General features: G+C 44.7%; 1 protein-coding gene across 2 annotated transcripts in view; it reads right to left on the bottom strand.

Moving 5' to 3' along the window:
* spg21 (SPG21 abhydrolase domain containing, maspardin) overlaps window positions 1-26,071 on the bottom strand; it is an 81,380-nt gene that overhangs the window by 9,931 nt on the left and 45,378 nt on the right. For both annotated transcript variants that reach the window (XM_038813219.1, XM_038813220.1), the window contains 3 exons: window positions 7,258-7,366; window positions 3,405-3,512; window positions 346-486 (listed from right to left, as the gene is read on the bottom strand). In XM_038813219.1, the coding sequence (XP_038669147.1) occupies window positions 346-486; window positions 3,405-3,512; window positions 7,258-7,366 (358 nt within the window). The remainder of the gene's footprint in view (window positions 1-345; window positions 487-3,404; window positions 3,513-7,257; window positions 7,367-26,071) is intronic.

Below are 26,071 nucleotides of genomic sequence, written 5' to 3'. Positions count from 1 at the left end.
CCTTCAACAGGACTTCATGCCCCCTAACACCTAGAAGGACAAGGAAAGAAGACACATGGGATAACCTCCAATTTCCAAGCCCAATGAGAGATCATATTGACTTGAATATTTTTGCTACTTCATCATTGCGAGATCAAAATCCTGGAACTCCTTCCCTCACAAACAGCTGTTCTCTCAGTGCTCAGGCAACGGCTCACCAACATCTCAATAAATACAATAAGTACAATAAATACTGATCCTGCCAGCGATACCCACATACCATGGAAGAATAAGAAAAAGTCCAAGCTATCTGTGACAATATGCCCTTGAATCATATGCATTACAAGAAAAACTCTGGTATTTCACCTGCACATAAAGGTTAACCTCAGCACTGCGACATAAATAGGGAAAGTTGCCGCCAGTTTTCAGATGTGCCCGCCTTGCATTTGGGTATAATTTATACATTTCTTCTTTGGCTTCTTGAGATAGTGCACTGTGGTCAAAGACCTGAAACAGATGACAGTAGAACATGTAATTACAACATGCAGCTTGAATTATCAAAAAACAAGGCTTGCATTTATCTAGCACCCTTCAGGACCAAAGGACATCATAAAAGGTGCTATATAAATGCAAGTCCTTTTTTTTCTAAAACAAGGCAGCCAATTTGCATACTCAAAGCACCCACAAATAGCAATGTGATAATGATTTAGATAATCTGTTTTAGTAATTTTGATTGAGGAACACATATTGTCCAGAAATCTGAGGATAATTCCTCCATTCTTCCTTGAAATAGTGTAACGTGATCTTTTATAGGCACTTAAGATCTCACCCAAAAGGCAGTATTTCCAACAGAATTTAAGTACTGCACTTAAATATCAGCATTGCTTTTTGTGCTCAAGTGTCTGGAGTGAAATTTGATTCTAAAATCTTCTGACTCAAGAGGCACAAGGGCTTCAGTTGACACATATCAAAATTAAATACCCATACATGCAATGCATTACACACACAAGCAATGGAAGGTTGAGCCCAATTATGAATGGAACAGGTCAGCACTTTGCATCTGTCTTCATTAGAGAAGAGGACGCTCACTATGTTGCTTGATGGCTGGCACAGGCACGATGGGCTGAAGGGCTTCCTTTTGTGCTGTGAAACTGTGACTCCGTGAGGCCAAGGTACTAGTCAATGGAATTGGAAGATACATGTACTTTCCCTTCCATCGACCTACACTTCCCTTCTCCTACAGTGACCTAATTCAGGTCCAGTCACTGTAGAGATCGTCTCCGAGCAGCTGGTGACAGGGATATACAACTTGCTTGGGAAAGATTTGGCTAGTAACTAAGATAGCAGCATCTCCCATAATCCTTACCAGCCAAGTTAGAAAAGGAAAACTCAGCAGTTACAGAAAGAAGTTCCCCGATCGCTTAGTCACCCGACCCCAAGCCACACAGACAAATTTAAGTGCGAGAGAGCCAGCATCCCAGCTGGAGATTTTGGTAGCTGAAACCTTGTTTGGAAACCTGTCTGAAGGACAGGGGTCATTCAGCCAGGCCTCCTTCATTAAAGCATGACAGGCAGATTCCTAATAAAAGAACATAACATAGACTGTCCACTCTGAGGCAGGTCCCCAAATCCTATTAAGAGATATGGTAGAAATAAGGTAGTTTCAAAAACCGGAGTGGGGGAGGAGAAGGTCTCGGAAATTTATAAAGAGCTTATGCAGATAGGGGAGGTAAAGCGTAAGTGGGAAGATGAGCTGGGTAAGGAGCTAGAGGCGGGTCTGTGTGAGGATGCTCTGAGTGGAGAGAAGATGTCCTCATCGTGTGCCAGGCTGAGCCTGATACAATTCAAGGTGGTCCACCGGGCACACATGACGGTCGCCCAGATGAGCAGGTTTTTTAAAGGGGTAGAGGATAAGTGTGGGCGGTGTGAGGGAGGGCCCGCAAACCATGTCCACATGTTTTGGACATGTCCGAAGCTTAGGGGATTTTGGCAGGGATCTGCTGATGTCATGTCCACAGTTTTGAAGTTAAGGGTGGTACCAAGTCCAGAGGTGGCGATTTTTGGACTGTCGGAAGACCCGGGAATCCAGGGGGTGAGAGAGGCTGATGTTTTGGCCTTTGCCTCCTTGGTAGCCCGCAGACGGATCTTATTGGCGTGGAGGGACCCGGAGTCCCCAAAATCGGGGGGTATGGGTTAGCGACATGGCCGGGTTTCTCAATCTTGAGAAAATCAAGTTCGCCCTAAGAGGATGAACATTAGGGTTCGTGCGGAGGTGGCAGCCGTTTATCAACTTCTTTGGGGAAACTTAAACTGTAATCAGATATAATAAGGCGGGGGAGGGAGATAGTTCAGTTTAGTCGAGACCAGCGAGTTGAGGACAGAGGACAGGGGAACTGTGCGTGTAAGCCATGTTGGCTGGGTATGATTGTTGGCTGGGGGAGGGGGGGTGGAATTTACTGAGTTATGTTTACATTTGTAACAACTGTTAGAAAATCATAAATGCCTTAATAAAATGTTTAAAATAAAAGAGATACTCTGCCAGATAATGTGCCCGTAAATATTTAATGAAATGTTATGAATTGCACGTTATCCAACGGCTGAGCACATGGATTCCTGCAAATATTCAGCCTGTATGAACAGGCACTTTTTCGGTTCTCACCTATGGTCCGATGTGGTCACATACTGCAAATTGTTTGGCCACATTACACCAGTCCCTCAAACCTATACTGGCATTTGGTAAACCATTCAACCGAATCCTGATAAATTGTGTAGGGTCACGACCCAAAACCAACAGAGGCTATCGGTATCTCTTTACAATAATGGACCTAGCCACCTGATTTCCCCAAGGCCATTCCCCTCAAAAAGATCACAGTCAAATCAATGATCAAGGTATTGGCCACTACATCCCCAGTATGGCCTGCCAAAAGAGATCCAATCAGGGGGCAAATTTAATGTCCCCAGTGTTTCAGGAGGTTGTCCAAAGTCAGAGATTAACCCATCTGAAGTCATCAGTTTGTCACCTTCAATCCCAAGGGATGTTAGAGAAGTATCAGCAGATGTTAAAAACTATGATTCAGGCCTCGAATACCCTCACTATTGGGGTATGACTTGCCGCTGTTTGCCACGAGGGACTCTCTTAACAGGTCCACAGGCTTCAGCTTGGGTGAATAAATTTACGAACATAAGGTCCAAAGCCCCTGATGCTACTAAAAGTGTTTCTGGGGCTCACTGCTGAAGTATGTATCGCGATCCCAGAATGATTCTTTAATGCCTGTGCTGTGGCCAAGGAACATTTAAACGGCTCCCAAGCAAGTCATGCATAGGCAAGCAGACAGGCATGTTCAGACTCAAACTCTCCAGCCAGGAGAACAGGTCGAAGTACTTCTGCCACTGGATATTAAAAAATTAATCAAACACATACTTACATCCATTATGGTTACAGGAACATCTTTGATCTTGTGAGGCTCCACATAGGAATTCTGGCAGTTCAGAGTGAGACGAGAGGCCAGCTCACCCTGTCCTAAACTCTCCAACTGTTTTTCCACACAAAAGAGAGAAATCAGAGGAGCTCATGAGATAACAACACAGTAAAACATCTGGAGTTCAAACTTTGGAATCTTTAAGCACCCTGTAGCTGGCTGCCCCAGTTGATTCAAGCCCTGTGAGAAAACACTGGACAGCTAATGTCACAATGTACAAGGTATTACCAGAGTCACTCAGTTACAGTCAGAGGTAGTGATAGTGTTCCTGTTTCTGGGCTAGAAGCTCTGGGTTTGAGTCCCACTAGAGGACCTGATGGGCAAGGAAGTGCATTCAATACAATGCCTATCTGGTTGAGTATTAATCTACAAGTCCTTCCAACACAAGCCAATAGCAGGTTTTAAGGCTGGGAGAGATTCCCGGTCAGGTCTGAAATGGAAAGAACACTGGAGCCTCTGCCATTACCATCTATAATATCAATGTGAACTACAATACACCATCAGCTTTTTTTTTCCCATAAATTTTGAGCACCCAATTATTTTTTTCCAATTAAGAGGCAATTTAACATGGCCAATCCACCTAACCTACACATCTTTGGGTTGTGGGGGGTGAAACACATGCAAACACAGGGAGAATGTGCAAACTCCACACAGTGACCCGGGGCCAGGATCGAACCTGGGTCCTCAGTGCCGTGGGAAGTAGTGTTAACCACTGCGCCACCGTGCTGCCCCCACACCACCAGCTTTTATTTAGTAATAAAAGATTCAGTAATAAATCAGATGATATAAACACTTCCAGGATATGTGGACAATGCACCAGATTTTGCATTAACTACTATCATTACAAACTAAGGGTTTCTCAAGCAAACCTTTCTCATTGACAGCATAATTTGTGGTGACATATAAGGAACGATTGTTAGAAGAGGTAACGGCCCTGTTGGACAAGACTCGAGAAAGATGGGGGGAGGAAATAGGCATGGAAATACAGGGAGGACTCTGGATCGAAGCTCTGCACAAGGTGAACTCCACCTCCTCTTGCACAGGGTTCAGCCTGACACAGCTAAAAGGAGGTGCACAGTGTGCACCTGACCAGGACTCGGAAGAGCGGGTTCTTCCCGGAGGTGGAGGAGAAATACAAGCAGTGTCAGAAGGGACCAGCCAACCACACCCACATGTTCTGGTCCTGCCCCAAACTCATGGGTTCTGAACAGCCTTCTTCAAGGCTTGGGGCTGATTTAGCACAGTGGGCTAAATAACTGGCTTGTAAAGCAGACCAATGCCAGCAGCGCGGGTTGAATTCCCATACCAACCTCCCCGAACAGGCGCCAGAATGTGGCGACTAGGGGCTTTTCACAGTAACTTCATTTGAAGCCTACTTGTGACAACAAGCGATTTTCATTTCATTTCATGTCATGTCCAGAGTGGCGCTGGTAAAGATGGAGCTATGCCCTTCAAATGGCAGTCTTCGGGGTATTGGAGCAGCCAGAGCTCTTTGTGGGAAAGGGGTGCGATGCCCTGGCATTCGGCTCCCTGATTGCCTGGCGGAGACATCTGCTCGCTTGGAGGTCGCCAGCGCAACCCAGGGCCTCAGACTGGCTCTGTGACCTAGCGGAGGGCATCAGTGGAAGGGCTCCATCACACATGGAAACAATTCACCAACTCTTCAAAAACCTGTTTGCGGCCAGCAGGGAACACCCAGACCACAACAAGGAGAAAATAAAATCTACACAACACACCGAGGGATGCAGGCACCTATGTACAGCAACATTGCAATGCTGCCATACAAAGGGCATAACCGCCGTGCCAGATCTCATCTCCTGTTTCGTTTCTGGGGTGCGATATCATTGGGTACCTCAGGCCACAAAGGGGCAGCTCGGAGTATATCCATATAACGCTGGTCACGGCAATGTAATTAGACCACTTATCACTTTTGCCGTATTTTTTCTTTTGTTCTCTGTTTTTGTTTGATAACGCTAATGTACATTTCGACCATATGTATACTAAAAGTGCGTAAATTATTTATAACCTCAGTTATATATGATGCAACTGCATAATTGAACAACATGATGATATGATCTACTTGTGATAAATGAAAAACTTTAATAAAAACATTTTAAAAATGGTTTCCAACATTCAAAGAGAAACTTTAATAAAATAAAAAGTTGATGAAATCCTGGCAAAATAATGAACAGATTTAGTAACTGAAGTGGGAAGGAAAAAGCACAAGGGCTACTCATGACCCCATCACCTCTGGTCTGATAAGAGTAAAATAAGGAAAATGTGCCTTCTGGTGTGCGTCACAGATTTAAAGATTAGGAATAGTAATCTAGAGGCTCCGGCTAATCAACATGGGCTCGAATTCCACCATATCAGTTGGCAAGATTTAAATTCAATTAATAAATCATAAATATAAAGCTCGTATTAGTTAAGGTGGCCATGAAACTATGAATTGTCGTCAAAACCCACTAATGTCCTTTTGGGAAGGAAATCTGCCGTCTTTACCTGGTCTGGTCTAAATGTGACTCCGGACCCACAGCAATGTGGTTTTAAAGACGATTAGGGATGGGCAATAAATGCTGGCCTTGCCAGTGATGCCCATGTCCCATAAAAGATTAATGAAAAACAAGCATCGAGAGGGCAGATGAGTAGAGAGTATTTCACACAGTTGTCAGTTCCAGAAATAGTTTTGAAAGAAAGTTGTTGGACAGGTACTTGAAGGTAAGGAATTTGTAAAACCAGCAAAAAGCAGTGTTCTGGGACTAAGTGTAAATGTTCTTTCAAAAGGCCAAGATGGGACAAATTTAAGATTTTATAAATTAGATAGCCATTGCATTTTGCATACATTAAAGGATTTTCACACTATGAGAAGAAAAAAAACATTCTTGTGCTGAGGGTGTCAAGGATAAGGAGATTAACATAAAAAATTAGAATCAGGCTACTCAGGAGAAAAGTTTCAAGCAAACGCTAAAAGAAGTGCTCAGCTCACTCCCCAAAAAAAGCAGTAGATGCAAGCTCAATTAATAGCTTTAAATTGGAGAACACAAATAATTGCTCGCAAAAGGCATAAAAGGGTGTGGAGCAAAGGCAGGTTTGGATAGTGCTAAGATACAGTTCAACCATGCTCTCATAATGCCAGAACAGGCTTGAGGGGCTGAATGGTCTACCCCTATTTATTAACGCACAAGAATAGGGTTCCATGCAGTAATTCTGAATCTGGACTGGATCTTTTGGCATGGGAGTTGCTGGGTCTTTTGGGTTTGATCTGTCATCTGATTAAATGTTTTACAAATTCACAAGAATCATATAATTTACAGTGCAGAAGGAGGCCATTTGGCCCAGAGTCTGCACCGGCCCTTGTTAAGCCCACGCCTCCACCCTATCCCCGTAACCCATACCCCGCCTAAACATTTGGACACTAAGGGGCAATTTATCTTGGCCAATCCACCTAAGCTAACATCTTTGGACTGTGGGGGGAAACCGGAGCACCTGGAAGAAACCCACGCAGACATGGAGAGGAAGTGCAAACTCCACACAGTCAACCGAAGCCGGAATTGAACTCGGGTCCCTGGAGCTGTGAGAGAGCAGTGCTAACCACTATATCAATGTGTGAGAAGTAGTGATACTCCCTGGGATACAACTCACTGGTGTCAGTCTTATTTTTCTTGATCTTCTCATCCCCATGGTTGTTTACACGCTCTGTGGATGAGCATGTGCTGGGTTTGGTGTTTAAATGATTCAGGTTACCGAACGTGTATGTCAGTGTTTGAGAGAATAAGTTTTGCTCAATTATTTGGCTCACCCGATCAACCATGAAATCGATTGCATCTGCCATTTTTGCATCTACAGGGCCAGACGTAAAGTTTCCAAGAACAATCTTCTTCAACATAAATCCAGGCATCAGCCAGAAGCTAAAAGAAAAATTTCATAAATGTGACGAGTCACACTGATAGAGCGCTGAAGACAATAAACAATTAATTTCTAAGTGAATTTCTTTTCAGATGGTGCACAGATAGGAATGCCAACATGAAGAAACCAGCTCAGAAAACTGACCATCAGATGTTTCCACAATTTCTCATTTCGAGGTTGGGCAAAACAAAAAAAAACAGGATTTATTTTTTTATAGACTTCAGCTGGACAAAAACAAACACATGATTTGTCAGGCAAGGCAAATCAAGGAATGTATATGAAATGCAAGCACACTATTGAATCATGTGAGCAATAGGGAGAATAGGATTAGACCACATAGCTCATGGGGAATGAGTAATTTCTGTGTTGGATCATTTTATGATTCCATAAATTACACATAAATTTCATAGAATTTACAGTGCAGAAGGAGGCCATTCAGCCCATCGAGTCTGCACCGGCTCTTGGAAAGAGCACCCTACCCAAGGTCAACAACTCCACCCTATCCCCATAACCCAGTAACCCCACCCAACACTAAGGGCAATTTTGGACACTAAGGGCAATTTTTCATTGGCCAATCCACCTAACCTGCACATCTTTGGACTGTGGGAGGAAACCGGAGCACCCGGAGGAAACCCACGCACACACGGGGAGGATGTGCAGACTCCGCACAGACGGTGACCCAAACCGGAATCGAACCTGGGACCCTGGAGCTGTGAAGCGATTGTGCTATCCACAATGCTACCGTGCTGTCCTTAACATGACTTGGGTAACCAAGAGTGCAAGTCAAGTGTGATAATGAGGAAGCAGGTTTAGCCACTTATTAATCTCCTTATTGGTGGTCACACACAGGATTGAAGTTAGTTATTGTTCCATCATTCATCAATAGAGAATATACATGATAGTCTGGTCCGATGACACTATTAATGTGCATTTGCTGTTCGTGCAGTGGGCAATGATTAGTCTGTTCGTCACCACTTGCCTTCAGTTTTCACTGCTGGCTAGGATTACAATTAGTGTTTTACAGCACAGAAAGAAGCTCTTCAGCCCATCGTGTCTGCGCCAGCCATGAACACCTATCTATTTGAATTGAATTTTCCAGCACTTGGTCCCGAGCATTGTATGCTGTGGAACTTCCAAGTGCTCATCTAAATGCTTCTTAAACGTTGAGGGTTCCCTCCTCTAACACCCTTTCAGGCAGCGAGTTCTAGATTCCCACCACCCTCTGGGTGAAAAAGATTTTTCTCAAAACCCCTCTAAATCTCCTGCCCCTCACCTTAAGTCTATGCCCCCTGGCTATTGACCTGTCTATCAAGAGGAAAAGTTTCTTCCTATCTATGTCCCTCACAATTATATACCCCTCAATCAGGTCCCCCTCTCAGCCTTCTGTTCTAAGGAGAAAAGCTCCAGCCTAACCAGATTCTCTTCACAACTGAAATGCTCCAGAGCAGGCAACATCTTCGGTGAATCTCCTCTGCACCCTCTCCATTGCAATCATATCCACCCTATAGTGTGGTGACCAGAACTACACACACAACTCTAGCTGGGGCCGAATGAGCATTTTATATAACTCCATCATAACCTGCCTTCTCGTATATTCCATGTCTCAACCAATATGGGCAGGTATCCCATACACCTTCATAACCACCTTATCTACCTGTCCTGCCACCTTCAGGGCTCTTTGGGCATGCACCCCAACATCTCTCTGGTCCTCTGTACTTCCTAGCGCCTGATTATTAATTCTGCATTTCCTTGCCCTGTTAGTCCTCCCAAAATGCATCACCTCACACTTTTACATAGAAACTCAGAAAATAGGAGCAGCTGGTCATCGGCCCTTCGAGCCTGCTCCACCATTCATTATTATCCTTTGATCCTCTTCGTCCCACATGCTATATCTAACTGCTTCTTGAAAACTTACAATGTTTTGGCCTCAACTACTTCCTGTGGTAACAAATTCCACAGGCTCACCATTCTCTGGGTGACAAAGTTTCTCATCTGTGTCATAAATGGTCTACCCAGTGTCCTCAGACTGAGACCCCTGGTTCTGGACACACCACCATCGGGAACATCCTTCCTGCATCTATCCTGTTTAGACCTGTTAGAATTTTAGAAGTTTCTATGAGATCCCCCCTCATTCTTATGAATTCCAGCGAATACAAAGTTAGCCGACTAAATCTTTCCTCATACTTCAGTCCTGCCATCCCAGGAATCAGTCTGGTAAACCTTCGCTGCACTCCCTCTATAGCAAGAGCATCCTTCCCCAGATAAGGAGACCAAACCTGCACACAATATTCCAGGTGTGGCCTCACCAAGGCCTTGCATTATTGCAGCAAGACATCCCTGCTCCTGTACTCAAATCCTCTTGCAATGGAGGCTAGCATACCATTTGCCTTCTTTACTGCTTGCTGCACCTGCATGCTTACTTTCAGTGACTGGTACACAAGGACAATCAGGTCTTGCTGCACATTCCCCGCTCCTATTTTATGGCTATTCAGATAATAGTCTGCCTTTTTGTTTTTGCTACCAAAGTGGGCAACCTCGCATTTATCCAAATTATACTGCATTTGCCATTCATTTGCCCACTCACCCAACTTGTCCAAACCACACACAAGGATCTCTGCATCCTCCTTACAGCTCACCCTCCCATCTAACTTTGTGTCATCTCCAAATATGGAGATATTACGTTTTGTTCCCTCATCTCAACCATTAATCTATATTAGTGAATAGCTGGGGTCCGAGCACCGATCCCTGCATTACCCCATTAGCCTGCCATTCGGAAAAAGACCAGTTAATTACTACTCTTTGCTTCCTGTCTGTCAACCAGTTTTCTATCCATCTCAAAACTACCCCTAATCCCATGCGCTTTAAATTTAAATGCTAATATATTATACAGGACTTTGTCAAAGGCCTTCTCAAAATCTAAAACTACATCCACTGGCTCCCCCTAATCAACTCGACTAGTTAAATCCTTGAAAAATTCCAGTAGATTTGTCAAGCATGTTTTCCCCATCATAAATCCATGCTGACTCTGTCTGATCTTGCCACATTTTCCAAGAACTCTGATGACGGATTTCCCCTACTACCGATGTCAAGCTTACATGTTTATTATTCCCTGTTTTCTCTCTACCTCCCTTTTTTAAATAGTGGAGTTAAATTAACTACCCTCCAATCTGTAGGAACTGTTCTAGAGTCTGTAGAAGCCTGGAAGATGACCACCAATGAAGCCACTATTTCTAGAGCTACTTCCTCAAGTACTCTGGGATATGAAGAGCGAGCGTGGGCGGACGAGGGAGAGCATGCATGGGTAGGAGAGAGAGAATGCGTGGGCGGACGAGACAGTGAGACTGCGCGGAAGTGGGTGGGAGAAGGCGCGTGCGAGAGAGGGAGAGAGTGGGTGAGAAAGGGAGAGCGAGAGCTCAGACGTCCCTCCGAGCACGGGCGGGAGAAAGAGAGCACGGGCGGGAGAAAGAGAGCACGGGCAGGAGAAAGAGAGTGTGATCAGGTGGGTAAGATGCTGCCAGACATGCTGAGCTTTTGCAGCACTTCATTTCTATTTCAAAAGGTGCTTTATTGGCGAGATGACACTTTGAATTTCATCTCATTGCAAACAATCCTCATGGCAAGTCAGCAGAACATGATAGAATTTCACATTCAGTTTGTGCGAGAAAAGCGGGTCCGTAATTAGTGTCTAAACCCAAGATGGTATTTTGTAACTCTATATTCCACTGAGGAAGAACAACTCTACAAGCTATGGCTAACTAAGTTAAGAGTGGCATCAAATTGAAAGAAAAGGTAAACAATGCTGTGAACATGTGCGGTAGGCCAGAATTTTGGGAAAGGTTTAGAAAACAGCAAAGGATGACTCAAGAAAGTAAAGAGGGAGAAATTACAGTATGAGAAATTTATTTTAGAAAACTATTTGTTTTATTAGTCCAAGGGATGTGAGCTTCACTGGTTAGGCTAGCATTTATTATCCGCCCTTAACTGTCCTTGAAAAGGTTGTGGTGAGTTGCCTTCGCAAACCACTGCGTTCTAAGTGGCGTACGGACTCCCACAGTGCTGTTAGGAAGGGAGTACCAGGATTTTGACACAAAACAGTGAAGGAACAGTGATATATTTCCAAGTTAGGATGGCTTGGAAGGGAACTTCCAGTTGGTGGTGTTCCCATGTGTCTGCTGCCGTTGTCCTTATAGATGAAATGAAATGAAAATCGCTTATTGTCACGAGTAGGCTTCATATGAAGTTACTGTGAAAAGCCCCTAGTCGCCACATTCCGGCGCCTATTCGGGGAGGCTGTTACGGGAATCGATCCGTGCTGCTGGCCTGCTTTCAAAGCCAACGATTTAGCCCTGTGCTAAACAGCCCCTAACAGTGGTTGTGGGTTTGGAAGGTGCTGCCTAAAGAGCTTTGGTGAGTGAGATTAACAAATTTATTAAACCTTTTCTTAAGAATGGAACAAGCAGGATGGATAAAAGGAAACCAGTAAATGTAGTGCATTTGGATTTCCAAAAGGCATATGATAAGCTGTCAGGTTAATTAGCTAAGAGCTCATGTTGGGGGTGATGCATGCATAGGGTACTGGCTAATGAACAAGATCGAGTGTTGTGACACATGGGTTATTTTCAGGATGGCAGCTGTAACAAGTGGAGTGCCACAGTAATTAGTGCTGGGGCCTCAGCTATTAAAGATCAACATTAATTACCTGAAGGGACCGTCTGCATTATAGCCAAATTTGCTGAAAATATGAAGACAGTCAAGAAATAAATTGTGAGCAGGACACATTGTCAGATGAAGTATAATGTAAGGAAATGTGAGGCTGCCCACTTTGGAAGGAAGAATAGAAAAGCAGAACATCAATTAATGGAGAGACACTACAGAATGCTCTGGTGTTCTGGGGGAAGTGGTGATATAGTGGTAATGTCACTAGTTTAGTAATCTGGATGCCCAAACTGATGCTCTGGGGACATGCATTTGAATCTCACCACAGCAGTTGGTGGAAATTAACATATTTGAAATTTAAAAACTAGTCTTGCTAACAGTGACCATGAAACCATTGTTGATTGTGGTAAATTCCATCTGGATCACTAATGTCCTTTAGGGAAGGAAACTTGTCATCCTCACTTAGTCTGAACTGACTCCAGACCCATAGCTATGAATCTTACATGGCCTCTGAAATAGCCCAGCAAGGCATATCCAACCACTACAAAGTCTACAAAAAGGAATGAAACCGGTTAGACCACCTGGTATCAGCTTGCGTCAAAATTGGGAGAGCTGTCTCACAGACTAGTCAATACTACACAGTCACACATTCATTAATATCTTACAGATAATGTCCCAGGTATCACCATCCCTGGGTATGCCTTGTCCCTCCACAACATGACAGACCCAGCTGAGGTAACAGCATAGTCAGGAGGGAGCTGTCCTGGGAGTTCTCAACATAAACAGCACTCGGGCCATCGGAAGCCCCGGGTGGTTCAGGGTAAGGAATCGGGGCACGTCCAGGGAGAGAGGTCGACGTTCTGGCCTTTGCTTCCCTGGTAGCCCAGCGACGAATACTGTTAGCATGGAGGGACTCAAAGTCCCCGAGGGCTGAGGTATGGCTATCGGACATGGCGAGTTTTCTTGGCCTAGAGAAAGTCAAGTTCACCTTGAGAGGTTCGTTACTAAGGTTCGCCCGTAGGTGGCAGCCATTTATTGACTTCTTCGTAAGCGTCAGCCGGGAAGGGGGGGGAGCAAGGGTAGAGTAGAGTGTGGGGATATTGAGGCAGGTCCATACGTGAACAGAGCCGTGGTCTGCACTGTGATTATTTTGTAATTTGTGTCTTGACTTTTTTTTGTACCGTACAATGTCACTTTTTCTATATGCCTAAAATACCTCAATATAATTGTTAAAAAAGAAAAATTGAGACACCCTTTCAAAATGGCAGCCCGATCACTGAGTTCAGCTCCTCAGTGCTAAAAAAAAATTCTAAGTGTGGGCTAAACTGGTGAGAAACTACCCAGGGCCCAAAAAAGTGACTGTCATTGAATAGCGGTGGGCAACATCCCGGCACAGCCGACCGGAAACTCCCTGAAAAACCGGCACAAATTAACTTAGAAATTTTGAGAGTGAATCATGCCCATTGGAACAGAATTACGCCATTTGTCACATTGAGTCTGCTCCGCCATTCATTCATGGCTGATCACATCCTGGCCTTAACTCCACTATCCTGCCCATTCTCCATAACTCTTCAACCTTTTACCAATTAAAAATCTATCCAGCTCCTCCTTAAATTTACTCTGTCCCAGCAGCCACCGCACCTTGGGGTAGTGAATTCCACAGATTCACAACACTTTGGGAGAAATAGTTTCTCAACTCTGTTTTGAGTTTGCTCCCTCTTATCCTAAGACCTCTCATTCTAGATGGATTTCAATGGTATTATGTTTACTATTTTCAAGTGGCTCCTTTCTTATGACATTACTAATTAACCCTGCTTCATTACACAGCACTAGATCCAAGATATATTCATCTCTAGTTAATTCCAAATCGTATTGGTCCAAGAAATTGTCACAAAAATATTTTATAAATTTATCTCCTGGACCACTCTTGCCAATTTGATAAAATTATAGAACATAGAACATTACAGCGCAGTACAGGCCCTTCGGCCCTCGATGTTGCGCCGACCTGTGAAACCACTCTAAAGCCCATCTACACTATTATAGATCATTGTCTTTATGAAAATTAAAGTCCACACATTTATTGTGTCACCTTTGGTACAAGCTCCAATTATTTTTTGTTTTATGCTATGTCCAATGGTATTGTACTGTTAAAGACCTATAAACTACTCTCACCATGTTTTCTGACTATTGTTATTTCTAATTGATTGATTGGTTTATTGTCACATGTACCGAAGTACAGTGAAAAGTATTTTTCTACAGCGAAGGGAACGTACACAGTACGTACATAGTAGACAAAAAAGTATAATCGACAGAGTACATTGACAAATAGTACATCGACAATAGTGATTGGTTACAGTGCGGAACAAGGGCCAAACAATGCAAATACATGAGCAAGAACAGCATAGGGCGTCGTAAATAATGCTCTTACAGGGAACAGATCAGTCCGAGGGAAAATCGTTGAGGAGTCTTGTAGCTGTGAGGAAGAAGCTGATCCTATGTCTGGATGTGCTGGTCTTCAGACATCTGCCTGATAGATCTGGAAGAGGGCAAAGCCTGGGTGGGAGGGGTCTCTGAATATGTTGTCTGCCTTCCTGAGGCAGCGGGAGATGTATACAGAATCAATGTGAGGGTAGCAACCTTGTGTGATGCTTTGGGCTGAGTTCACCACACTCTGCAGTTTCTTGTGATCTTGGGCCTGCAGTTGCCATACCAAGCTGTGCTCTCTTTGGCACCTCTGTAGAAGTTTGTCTGAGTCGATCCAGGCATGCCGAATTTCTTTAGCTTCCATAGAAGTAGAGATATTGTTATGCTTTCTTGACTGTTGCATCAATGCGAGTAGACCAGGACAGACTGTTGGTGATGGTGACCCCCAGGAACCTAAAGCTATCGACCATCTGAACTTCAGAGCCATTATACCAGCACCACAGTCGTATCATCTGCAAACTTGTAGATTGAATTGGAGCTAAATCTCGCCACACAGACGTGTGTGTGTGTTCAGGGAGTACAATAGAGGACTGAGCACACATCCTTGCGGGGCCCCGGTGTTGAGGACTATTTTTACCCATATTGATTGTACTTCATGATCTTGAGGCCAGATCCCTTCTCACTAATGTACTTATGTCATACTTTACTACCAGGGCTACCTCTCCTCCTTTGGCATTTCATTGATCTTTCTGAAATATTTCGTACCCTGGAGTATTTATTTCCCAACCTTGATCACCTTGTAATCATGCCCCTGTAATAACATAGAACATACAGTGCAGAAGGAGGCCATTCGGCCTATCAAGTCTGCTCCAACCCACTTAAGCCTCACTTCCACCCTATCCCCGCAACCCAAGAACCACTCCTAACCTCTTTTGGTCACTAAGAGCAATTTATCATGGCCAATCTATCTAACCTGCACGTCTTTGGACTGTGGGAGGAAACTGGAGCACCTGGGACCCTGGCGCTGTGAAGCCACAGTGCTATCCGCTTGTGCTACCGTGCTGCCCAAATGGTCCAAATCATTTACCTTTATTCGTGTCACTAATTCATCTCTTATTGCAGGTGTTTTGTGTATACAGATCAAGAATTACATTTTTTTTAAAACTTCTATTCCCTGCAATTACTTTATTCATTGATGTTTGTAGTATATATAAAAATGATCTGGAGAAAATGTGGGTGGACTGATTAGTAAGTTTGCAGATGACACGAAGATTGGCAGAGTCGCTGATAGTGCCGAGGATTATCAGAGGATATAACAGGACATAGATAGATTGGAGACTCGGGCACAGAAATGGCAGATACAGTTTAATCTGGACAAATGAGGTGTGATGCATTTTCGAGGATCATATCTAGGTATGAATTATACTATAAATGGCAGAACCCTTTGGAACATTAACATACAGAGGCATCTGGGCGTGCAGGTCCACAGTTCTCTAAAAATAGCAACACCGGTGGCCAAGGCAATTAAGAAGGCACATGGCATGCTTGCCTTCCATCAGCCGGGAGCATTGAGTATAGCAGTTGGGAAATTATCTTACAGCTATATAAACCTTGGTTAGGCTGCATTTAGAGTATTGCGTGCAGTTCTGACCACAACATTATCAGAAGGACGTGGAAGTTTTGGGAGAGAGTGCAAAGGTTCACCAGGATGGGGTTGCCTGGTCTCGAGGGTGTTGGCTGTGAGGAGAGGTTTAATAAATTGGATTGCATTCATTGGAGGGAAACATGGAGGCTGATGCAAGACCTGATAGAGGTCTACAAATTTATAAGAGGCATAGACAAGGTGGATAGTCAGAGGCTTTTTCCAAGGGTGGAAGTGTCAATTACAAGGAGGCGCAGGTTCAAGGTGAGGGGGAAAGTTTAAGGGAGATGTGCAGGGTAAGTTTTTCCACAGAGAGAGTGGTGGGTGCCTGGAATGCGTTGCCAGAGGCTGTGGTGGAAGCAGGCACATTAGCAACATTTAAGAGGCATCTGGATGGAGACAGGAGGAAATAGAGGGATATGGACCAAGTAAGGGCAGGTTGTGTTGTTAGTTCGGGCATCATGATCGGCACAGGCTTGAAGGGCCGAAGGGCCTGTTCCTGTGCTGCACTTTTCTTTGTTCTTATGTACAATATCTGATAAACTCTATCCCATTCTGCTTGTTTTTACCAACATTACTGTCTTGCTCTATCTCCCAAAGGCTGCCTCCCCCTCCCACCCCTACCACCACCAAACCTCATTAGTTTAAAGCCTTAGTTACCTTAGGTATATAATTGCCCAGAACACTGTTTGCAGCCCGGCTAACTGTGGCCCAACGGAATAGTTCACTCTTCCTAGAGTCCTGACACCAATGTCCCATGAAATGAAACCTCTTTTTCCCACACCACACTTTGCCATGCGTGTATTTCACTAATTTGCTTGACCTATGTCAATTGGATCAGGTAACAATCCAGTGATTATTACTTTTTTCATCCTGTGTTTCAATTTGGACCCTAACTCCTCAAATTTTCATGGCAAAACATCGCTCCTGGTCCTCCTTATGTTGATGTTTGCCATGTGGACCAGGAAAACTGGATCCTCTCCCACCTATTCCAGAGTCCTTTCTGGGTGAGAGAGAATGTCCTTAACCCTGGCACCTGGCAGACAACACAACTTTTGGCACCCCCAATCACTGCTGCAGAGAGCAGTATCTATCCCCCTGCTTATACGCTTTCCCCTCACTACCACATTGCTCCACCCACCTGAATGGCATCCTTCACCATGATGGGAAGGCCAGTCTGCATATGCACCTTACAGTCCTTTTCCTCATCCAAACAGGTACCAAGCACCTCGTACCTGTAAGTTAGGGCTGAGGGTCCCCCATCACAACTGTTGAATCCCTTTACCTGCCCGATTCACTATCACACCCTACTGTTCTTGGCCATGCTAAATGTTTGCTTAGCCTAAGGGGTATGTCTGTTCCTGGTACACGTGTCCATGTAACTTTGCCCCTACCTGATGTGTCAAAGTATCTGCAGTTCAGTCACCAGCTCAATACCTCGGAGCTGGAGCTCCTGGTAATTTTCAATTCCTCTGGATATTTAAATAACTTTAATTTCGCCTGTTTGAACATAGAACATTACAGCGCAGTACAGGCCCTTCGGCCCACGATGTTGCGCCATCCTGTGAAACCCCTCTAAAGTCCCTCTACACTATTCCCTTATCGTCCATATGCCTATCCAATGTGTTGCGACTGTGGGTCAAGTGGGCTGGAATTGATTGCGCCATAGCCGGTGTCGTGACAGTAGGAATAAACCTTTCCCCTTAGTTGAATGGTCAGTAAACATGGGGCAAAGATTTATGGTAAGGGCAGGAGACTTAGAGGGGATGTGAGTAAAATCTTTTTCACCCGGAGGGTGGTGGGGATCCAGAACTCACTATTTGAAAGGGTGGTAGAGGCAGGAACTCTCAAAACGTTTAAGAAACATTTAGATGAGCACTTGAAACACCATTGCATACAAGGCTGCAGACTAAGTGCTGGAAAATGCAATTAGAATAGATGGGGGCTAGCTTAATGGTTGCCGAAGGCACAATGAGCTGAAGGGCTTCTTTCTGTGCTATAAAATTCATGTGACTTTATGACTATGACTAAGACTCCTTATTCACAATCCACCAGCATCCAGTCCTAGGGCAACTCCTGGAGTCGCACACTTATTGCAGGCATGTTTGCTCTGGATCACACTGATACCAGGAATTCCCACATTTCGTAGGTGCAACAAAACACCTCTCCTTTAATCATTATTGTGTGTTAATTAATGTATTACTTTTCTAACTAATTAGTTTTAATTAATAAAACCAATTAGTTTTAATTAATAAGACCCTACTACTCACAATAAGTTTCACTGCAACTACTACAAGACTTTACAACTGACAAAAACCTTGAGAGAGGCTGGATAAGCTCGGGTTGATTTCTTTAGTACCGAAAAGTCTGGGGGGGGGGGGGGGGGGGGGGAAGAGAGAGAGAGAGAGAGAGAGAGAGAGAACACCTGATGGAGGCATATAAGATTTTACGGGGTATGGACAAGGCGGATAGGTAGCAGCCTTAACTGAAGGGTAAATAATGAGGGGGCATAATTTTAAGGAGGGGCAGGAGGTTTGGAGGGAATTTGAGGACATTTTTTGAAACCCGGGGCTGACAGGGGTCTGGAATGCACTGCCTAGGAGGATAGTTGAGGCAGGAAACGGCACAACCGTTAAAAGGTACATGAAAGAGCACTCGAAATGTTATAACATTCAAGACAGTGCTGGAAAGTGGGATTAGTGTAATTTGGTGCAGTTTTGTTGGTGTGGGTTCGATGGGCTGAAGACCAGTTACCAATAATTTATACCAGTTCTAAGAAGTCAAGCAAGCAAAGCGAGCAAAATACTTACCAACCAATCACTTAGCTTTTTTTATTCGTCCATGGACGTCGCTGGCTGGGCCAGCATTTATTGTCCATCCCTGAGGGCAATTAAGAGTCAACCACATTACTCTGGGTGTGGTCATGTATAGGCCAGACCAGATAAGGACGGCAGATTTCCTTCCCTAAAGGACATTAGTAAACCAGATGGGTTTTTATGACAATCAACAATGGTGACATGGTCGTCATTGGACTTTTAATTCCAGATTTGTATTGAATTCAAATTCCACCAACTGTCCTGGTAGGATTTAAACCCAGAGCACTCCGTGGATAGACTGAACCCTGCAACACCTCAACCGTACCCAACTCTTTTAAGCCACCGGGTCCTCTGGAGGTCTCAACACCTCACGCTCTTTTAAGCCTTTTGTCTGCTGGTCTTTTAAGCCTCCAGGTCCATCACCTTGACTTGGACCCATATAGCCACTGCTTCACCATTATTGGGTCAAAATATTGGAACTCTATCTCTTAAAGCACTACACCACATCAACTGCATGGGTTCAAGATGGTTCAAGGGAAATTAGGGATGGGCAACAAATGCTGGTCTTGCCAGCAATGGCCACATCCTGCGAAAGAAAAAAAACGTTAAAAATTAATTCTGAGAGGGATTGATAAGGCAGATGCTGGAGCTATCCAGCATTTTCTGCACTGGCTTTACCCACATTATATTGCATTTGCCAAGTATTTACTCACTCAGCCAGCCTGTCCAAGTCACCCTGCAGCCTCTTTGTATCCTCACAGCACACACTGCCACCCAGCTTAGTGTTGTCTGCAAATTTGGAGATATTGCAAGATACTTCATCCAAATCATTAATGTATATTTTGAACAGTTGGGGTCCCAGCACTGAACCCTGTGGTATCGCACTGATCACTGCCTGCCACTCAGGACCTGCTTATTCCCACTCTCTGCTTCCTGTCTGCCAAGAAGAGATTGGATAAACTGGGGCTGTTTTTCTTGGAGCAAAGGAGACCGAGGAGTGAAATGATTAAGTATAAATTATATGGGGTATAGAATAAATCGACAGGAAGTAACCTTTCCCCTTGGTGGAGGGATCAATGATCGGGAGGGGCATGGATTTAACATGAGGAGGAGATTTAGCAGGGATGTGAGGAAAATCTTTTTCACCCAAAGGATGGTGGGAGTCTGGAACTCACTGCCTGAAAGGGTGGTGGAGGCAGAGACCCTCGTAACATTTTTCAAAAGTATTTAGGCGTGCACTGGCCGAAGCCATGGCCTACAAGGATATGGGTCAAGGATATGGAAAATGGGAATAGAATAGCTGGGTAGTTGTTTTTGACTGGCGGGTACGCAATGGGCCAAAGGGCCTTTACTGTGTTGTAGACCTCTATGACTCTATGATTGTAAACTTCTCAGTGAAAGACCGAAAGGTCACCAGACGGGTGTCCTTTTGCCAAATCCGGATCCCACTGTGTCTACGAATGTGCCCGAGTCGTCTTCACCGGCAAGATGTCCATGAAGTTGAGTATCGCAATCCCTAATCCGCCACTGGGGACAGGGCGCTCACGAACAACGGCAGACAGTTGAGGGAGTCCGCATGTGCAATCTTCACACGTGGCCAGTGATAAAGAAAATTTGCACGCAGCGAGCAGGAGCGCCCAATGCTGGATCCTAGTTGATGCTACTGACAGAATGCCTTTATCCTACCTGAAGAGGCCGAGTAGTGGCTTGTGGTCCATTACAAGGCCCTAGTTCGTGGTGACCTCGGTAGTTGTTGCGTATGGCGGTCCCTGCGCCGAACCGGGTGATTCTGACCGTCCCAGGTCCTTCGACCATACAGTTGGCAATGCAGCCAGTTCTCTCCTGCATCTTCAGTGGGATACCTCACCCGAGCTCTACTACAGAATTGCCTCGGGGGCTGATCTTTCAGAGGGGGTCTGGCCGATCAGGACCATCCCATGACCTAGAGGGAGTTCGAAAGGGTGAGCGACCGAAACTATGGACGCCATAGGGTCATGGAACAGTGAAGTTCCTGCCGACCTTTCTTCGCATGTTTCACAAGCGACGGAAAGCTCAATGGCAAGTTTCGAATAGAGCGTGGTTTCAGTCAACAGCTTCTTCTGCGTGATGTATTATCATACACGAGCCATACCCTCAACATCTTGGAGAGGGACGGCCCAAACAGAGTTTTCAGCCAGGCGCCACAGGCGGGTCAAGAAGTCAGTGACAGATTCACGAGGAAAGCACACCACCGTATTAAAACATTGCTTAATCACAGAAGGCTTGGGGTATAGTGTTCTGAACCCAAAACAACCAGTTCACAAAAGATCTGGGGTCCGGTGCAGCTGGGTAATCCAACTCTTTATGATCCCAAATGTCTGGCGGTCAGGAGGAGAACTTTGTCGGTCTTCCCCTAAAATTCTGTTCAACTGGAGAAAGTACCTCATGGGCTCCGCATATTGGTTCCAATCTTACAGAGTTGTATCAAAAGCATTCAACTTTCCGAATAATGGCATCTTAACCAGTTCAACGTGACACCCCCAAACAGCGAACTCCTGAGTATGGAATTTCCTTTAATACTCGTCGCCAGTTTAAAGACTCAGAGGAGGCTGGCGGTAAATCAACATAGATTTATTGACAAAAGTCTGTATAACTCAGCATATTGCCCCCAGGACAGACCTAGCTGAAAGGACTAACTACACAAGGCCCTACACAAGCACAGGAGGAGCTTATCATGGGTGGAAATTCTCCTGCCTTAGCTGGAGAATCTTCTGCCGATCTTCTTGCAGCGAGGTTGCTGCTGAGGGTTCAGAAGCTCAGCGACGCTATGGAGGCACAGCATGGAAAGAGACCCTTCGGCCAACACAAGGTCCACAATGTAAATACATAGACACCGGCATCGGGTGAAGCACACAGGAGTGTAGTATTAGTCAGGTCAGTCCATAAGAGGGTTGTTTAGGAGTCTGGTAACAGTGGGGAAGAAGCTATTTTTGAGTCTGTTTGTGCATGTTCTCAGGCTTTTGTATTGCCTGCCTGATGGAAGACGTTGGAAGAGCGAGGAAGCCGGGTGGGTGGGGGGGGTCTTTGATTATGCTGCCCGCTTTCCCCAGGCAGCGGGAGGTGTAGATGGAGTCAATGGGTGGGAGACAGGTTTGTGTGATGGACTGAGCTGTGTTCATGACTCTCTGAAGTTTCTTGCGGTCTCGTGCTGAGCAGTTGCCATACCAGGCTGCGATGGAGCCAGATAGGATGCTTTCTGTGGTGCATCTGTAAAAGTTGGTAAGAGTGAGAATTTCCTTAGTTTCCTGAGGAAGTATAGGCGCTGTTGTGCTTTCTTGGCAGTAGCGCTGACGTGGGTGGACCAGGACAGATTTTTGGTGATGCGCATGCCTAGGAATTTGAAGCTGTTAACTATCTCCACTGTGGCTCCGTTGATGCAGACAGGGGTGTGTACAGTACTTTGCTTCCCGAAATCAATGACCAGCTCTTTAGTTTTGCTGGCATGGAGGGATAGATTGTTGTCATTGCACCACTCTGCTAGGTTCCCTATCTCCCTCCTGTATTCCGACTCGTCGTTATTCAAGATCCAGCCCACTATGGTCGTATCGTCAGCAAACTTGTAGATGGAGTTGGAACCAAATTTTGCCACGCAGTCGTGTATGTACAGGGAGTATAGTAGGGGGCTAAGTATACAGCCTTGCGGGGCGCTGGTTTTGAGGACTATTGTGGAGGAGGTGTTGTTGTTTATTCTTACTGATTGTGGTCTGTGGGTTAGAAAGTCGAGGATCCAGTTGCAGAGTGAGGAGCCAAGTCCTAGTTTTTGGAGCTTTGCTATGAGCTTGGCTGGGATTATGGTATTGAAGATGGAGCTGTAGTCAATAAATAGGAGTCTGATGTAGGAGTCCTCATTGTCGGGCTGCTCCAGGGATGAGTGTAGGGCCAGGGAGATGGCATCTACTGTGGACTAGTTGCGGCGATATGCGAATTGCAGTGGATCTAGGCATTCTGGAAGTATGGAGTTGATGCGCTTCATGACCAACCTCTCGAAGCACTTCATTATGATCGAAGTCAGGGCCACCAGACGGTAGTCATTGAGGCACACTGCCTGGTTCTTATTTGGCATCAGTATGATGGTGGTCTTCTTGAAGCAGGTGGGAACCTCAGAGCGGAGTAGGGACAGGTTAAAGATGTCCGTGAACACATCTGCCAGCTGGTACGAGCAGACTCGGAGTGCACGACCAGGGATCCCGTCCGGACCCGTCTCCTTCCGAGGGTTCATTTTCAGGAAGGCTGATCTGACTTTGGAAGCTGTGACTATGTGTTTTGGGCTGCTGGGGCACTCACCAGCAGATCGATGGTTCCCGGCACGAACCGAGCATAGAATGCATTGAGTTCATTGGAGAGGGATGCGCTATCGCCGGAGATACTGCTCGGCTTCGCTTCGTAGCCCATTTTGTTGCCCATCTAACCAGCCCATCAATATCGCCCTGTAATCTAAGGCCTTGCTCCTCACTGTTTACCATATCACCAATTTTCATGTCATCTGCAAACTTACTTAACATACCTCCTATATTCACATCAGATAATTAATGTATACCACTAACAAGGGACCCAAGACTGATCTCTGCAGAACACCTCTGGACACAGGCTTCCAGTCACAAACAACCTTCAACCATCACCCTCTGCCTCCTACCACTAAGCCAGTTTTGGATCCAGTTTGCAAATTACCCTGAATCCCATGGGCTCTTCAGTGGGAGGGAATTGGCTGCCATTGCAGCAAGAGCTGCATTATTGGATGCCTGGAATGTGGCAACTAGGGGCTTTTCACAATAACTTCATTTGAAGCCTACTTGTGACATTAAGCAATTTCATTTTCATTTCAACAGTATCCACAAAGTGACTACAATAGCATGTCTTCTGGTTCCGAAGACATGAGCACATCACGGTGCCACAATTGAATATCTGAGAAAATAATGAATATCTGAGAAAAAAATTCCCAATGTCCGTTTTGTCTGATTAATGACAACCAGAACAGTTAGTTTGTCAGTAGTCTGTGGGACAGTTTTAGTGTTACAAAGGAACATAGGAATCAGGAGAAGTAGGCAATTCAGCCCTTTGAGTCTGCTCTGCCATTCAATCAGATCATGGTTGATCTTGCCCTGGTCTCAAATCCACCTCCCCACCTGTTCTCCATATCCCTTTAACCCGTTTTTAAAAAATCAGAAATATATCTATCTCCTTCTTGAAAACATTTAATGACTCAGATTTCACCGCACTATGTGGCAGCGAGTACCACAAATTCTCAATCCTCTGCGAGTAGTTCCTCCTCATCTCAGTCCTAAATCCACCGCCTCAACCTATATCCATGACCTCTCGTTTTAGATTGCCCCGCAAGGGGGAACATTTGGTCTATGTTTACTTTATCAATCCCTTTTAGTATTTGATATACCTCACTCAGATCCCCTCTTATCCTTCTAAACTCCAGCGAGTATCAGTCCAAACTGCTTAATCTCTCCTCGTATATCAACCCTTTCATCCCCGGAATCAATCTGGTGAACCTCCTCCGAAGTGCCTCCAATGCCATCACATTCTTCCTCAAATAAGGAGACCACAACTGGACAAAATATTCCAGATGTGGTCTCACCACACCCTTTACAATTGCAACAGCAACAACATTTTCACTACTTTTATACTCCAGTCCTTTTGCAATAATTGCTAACATTCCATTTGCCTTTTTAATTACATGCAGTTCTCAGCATTCATCAATATTGATAAACTTGTTCCTAATAATGTACTTTGAAGTTGAATACATTTGCATCGAATAATTGAATTCATTTAAGTGCGGTAGATGCTGGGACAGTGAGTAAATTTGAGAAGTTAGATAGGTTTTTAATTGGTAATGGGTTGAGGAGTTATGAAGAACAGGCAGGACGGTGGAGTTAAGCCAGGATGAGATCAGCTATGATAGTACTGAATGGTGGAGTGGGCTCGAGAGGCTAAATTACCGACTCCTGCTCCTAGTTCATGCATTCCAAGAAAGAACTACTTTGGCTGATTTCACCATCCAACTCTCAGTCTGTCGCACTGTAGGTTACAGACATTGGGATGCAAGGAAGGACCCTGGGTTTCGAACCCAGAGAAGACATCTACATCAAGTGATCGTAGCCTGCCAGCCTCCTTTAATAAGTGCAGGTAAACCCCAAAGCTCAGCTCTGAGTCTGAGTCATATTTTCTTGAGTAAGAGAATTGTGAATAAAACTGTGTTAAACTGTGAACCGGTTTCGTCTTTTGTTCATCTCGCAAATAAGGGCACCTGAGTAAAACCTTAAGCAAACTGGTCAAACACATCAGAGGTTTTAAAGGTCCAACAAGGTGTACCTACACCACATGGACTACAGCGGTTCAAGAAGGCAGCTCACCACCACCTTCTAAAGGGCAATAAGGGATGGGGCAATAAATGCTGGCCTAACCAGCAATGCCCACATCCTGCAAATGAATAAAAAAAATCATGTTTTTTGTTTGCCTTCATAAAAGGGAAACAATACAGACTTTAAACTTAAGGAGTCTGAATATATTGAATGGGATAAACATAGGGAGAGGGGTTTAGGATTTTCGTAGGCAGTTAAATTGCCAAGCCTAGATTAAACATATCCTAGGCCGTTCAGAAGGATGGAAATAGTAGAGGCTCTGGCCATAATTTTCTATTCACCACAAGATTGTGGGTTCAAGTTCCACTCTGGGACTTGAGCACAAAAGTCAAGGCTAACACTTAATTATATTAAAAGTCAAGGCTAGCACTCAAAATTATATTACAAAAAAATATTGCATTCTGAGGTGCCGTCTTTCAGATATGACTTTATTTGTAAAATTAGGTGGATATGAAAGATTCTGTGGCAATATTTTGAAAATAAACACAAGGAGCTAATATCTCAATCAACATCACAAAGAACAGATTATCTGGTATTATCTGTTGGAGCTTGCTGTGCAAAACTGCTGAAAGACTCCTAACATTGTTTGAAAAGTGAAAACAGATAGATAGAACATAGAACAGTACAGCACAGAACAGGCCCTTCAGCCCTCAATGTTGTGCCGAGCCATGATCACCCTACTCAAACCCACGTATCCACCCTATACCCGTAACCCAACAACCCCCCCTTAACCTTACTTTTATTAGGACACTACGGGCAATT

The sequence above is a fragment of the Scyliorhinus canicula genome, chromosome 12 (assembly GCF_902713615.1).
Source record: "Scyliorhinus canicula chromosome 12, sScyCan1.1, whole genome shotgun sequence".
NCBI lineage: Eukaryota > Metazoa > Chordata > Chondrichthyes > Carcharhiniformes > Scyliorhinidae > Scyliorhinus > Scyliorhinus canicula.
This window is presented reverse-complemented; position numbering and strand designations above follow the sequence as displayed.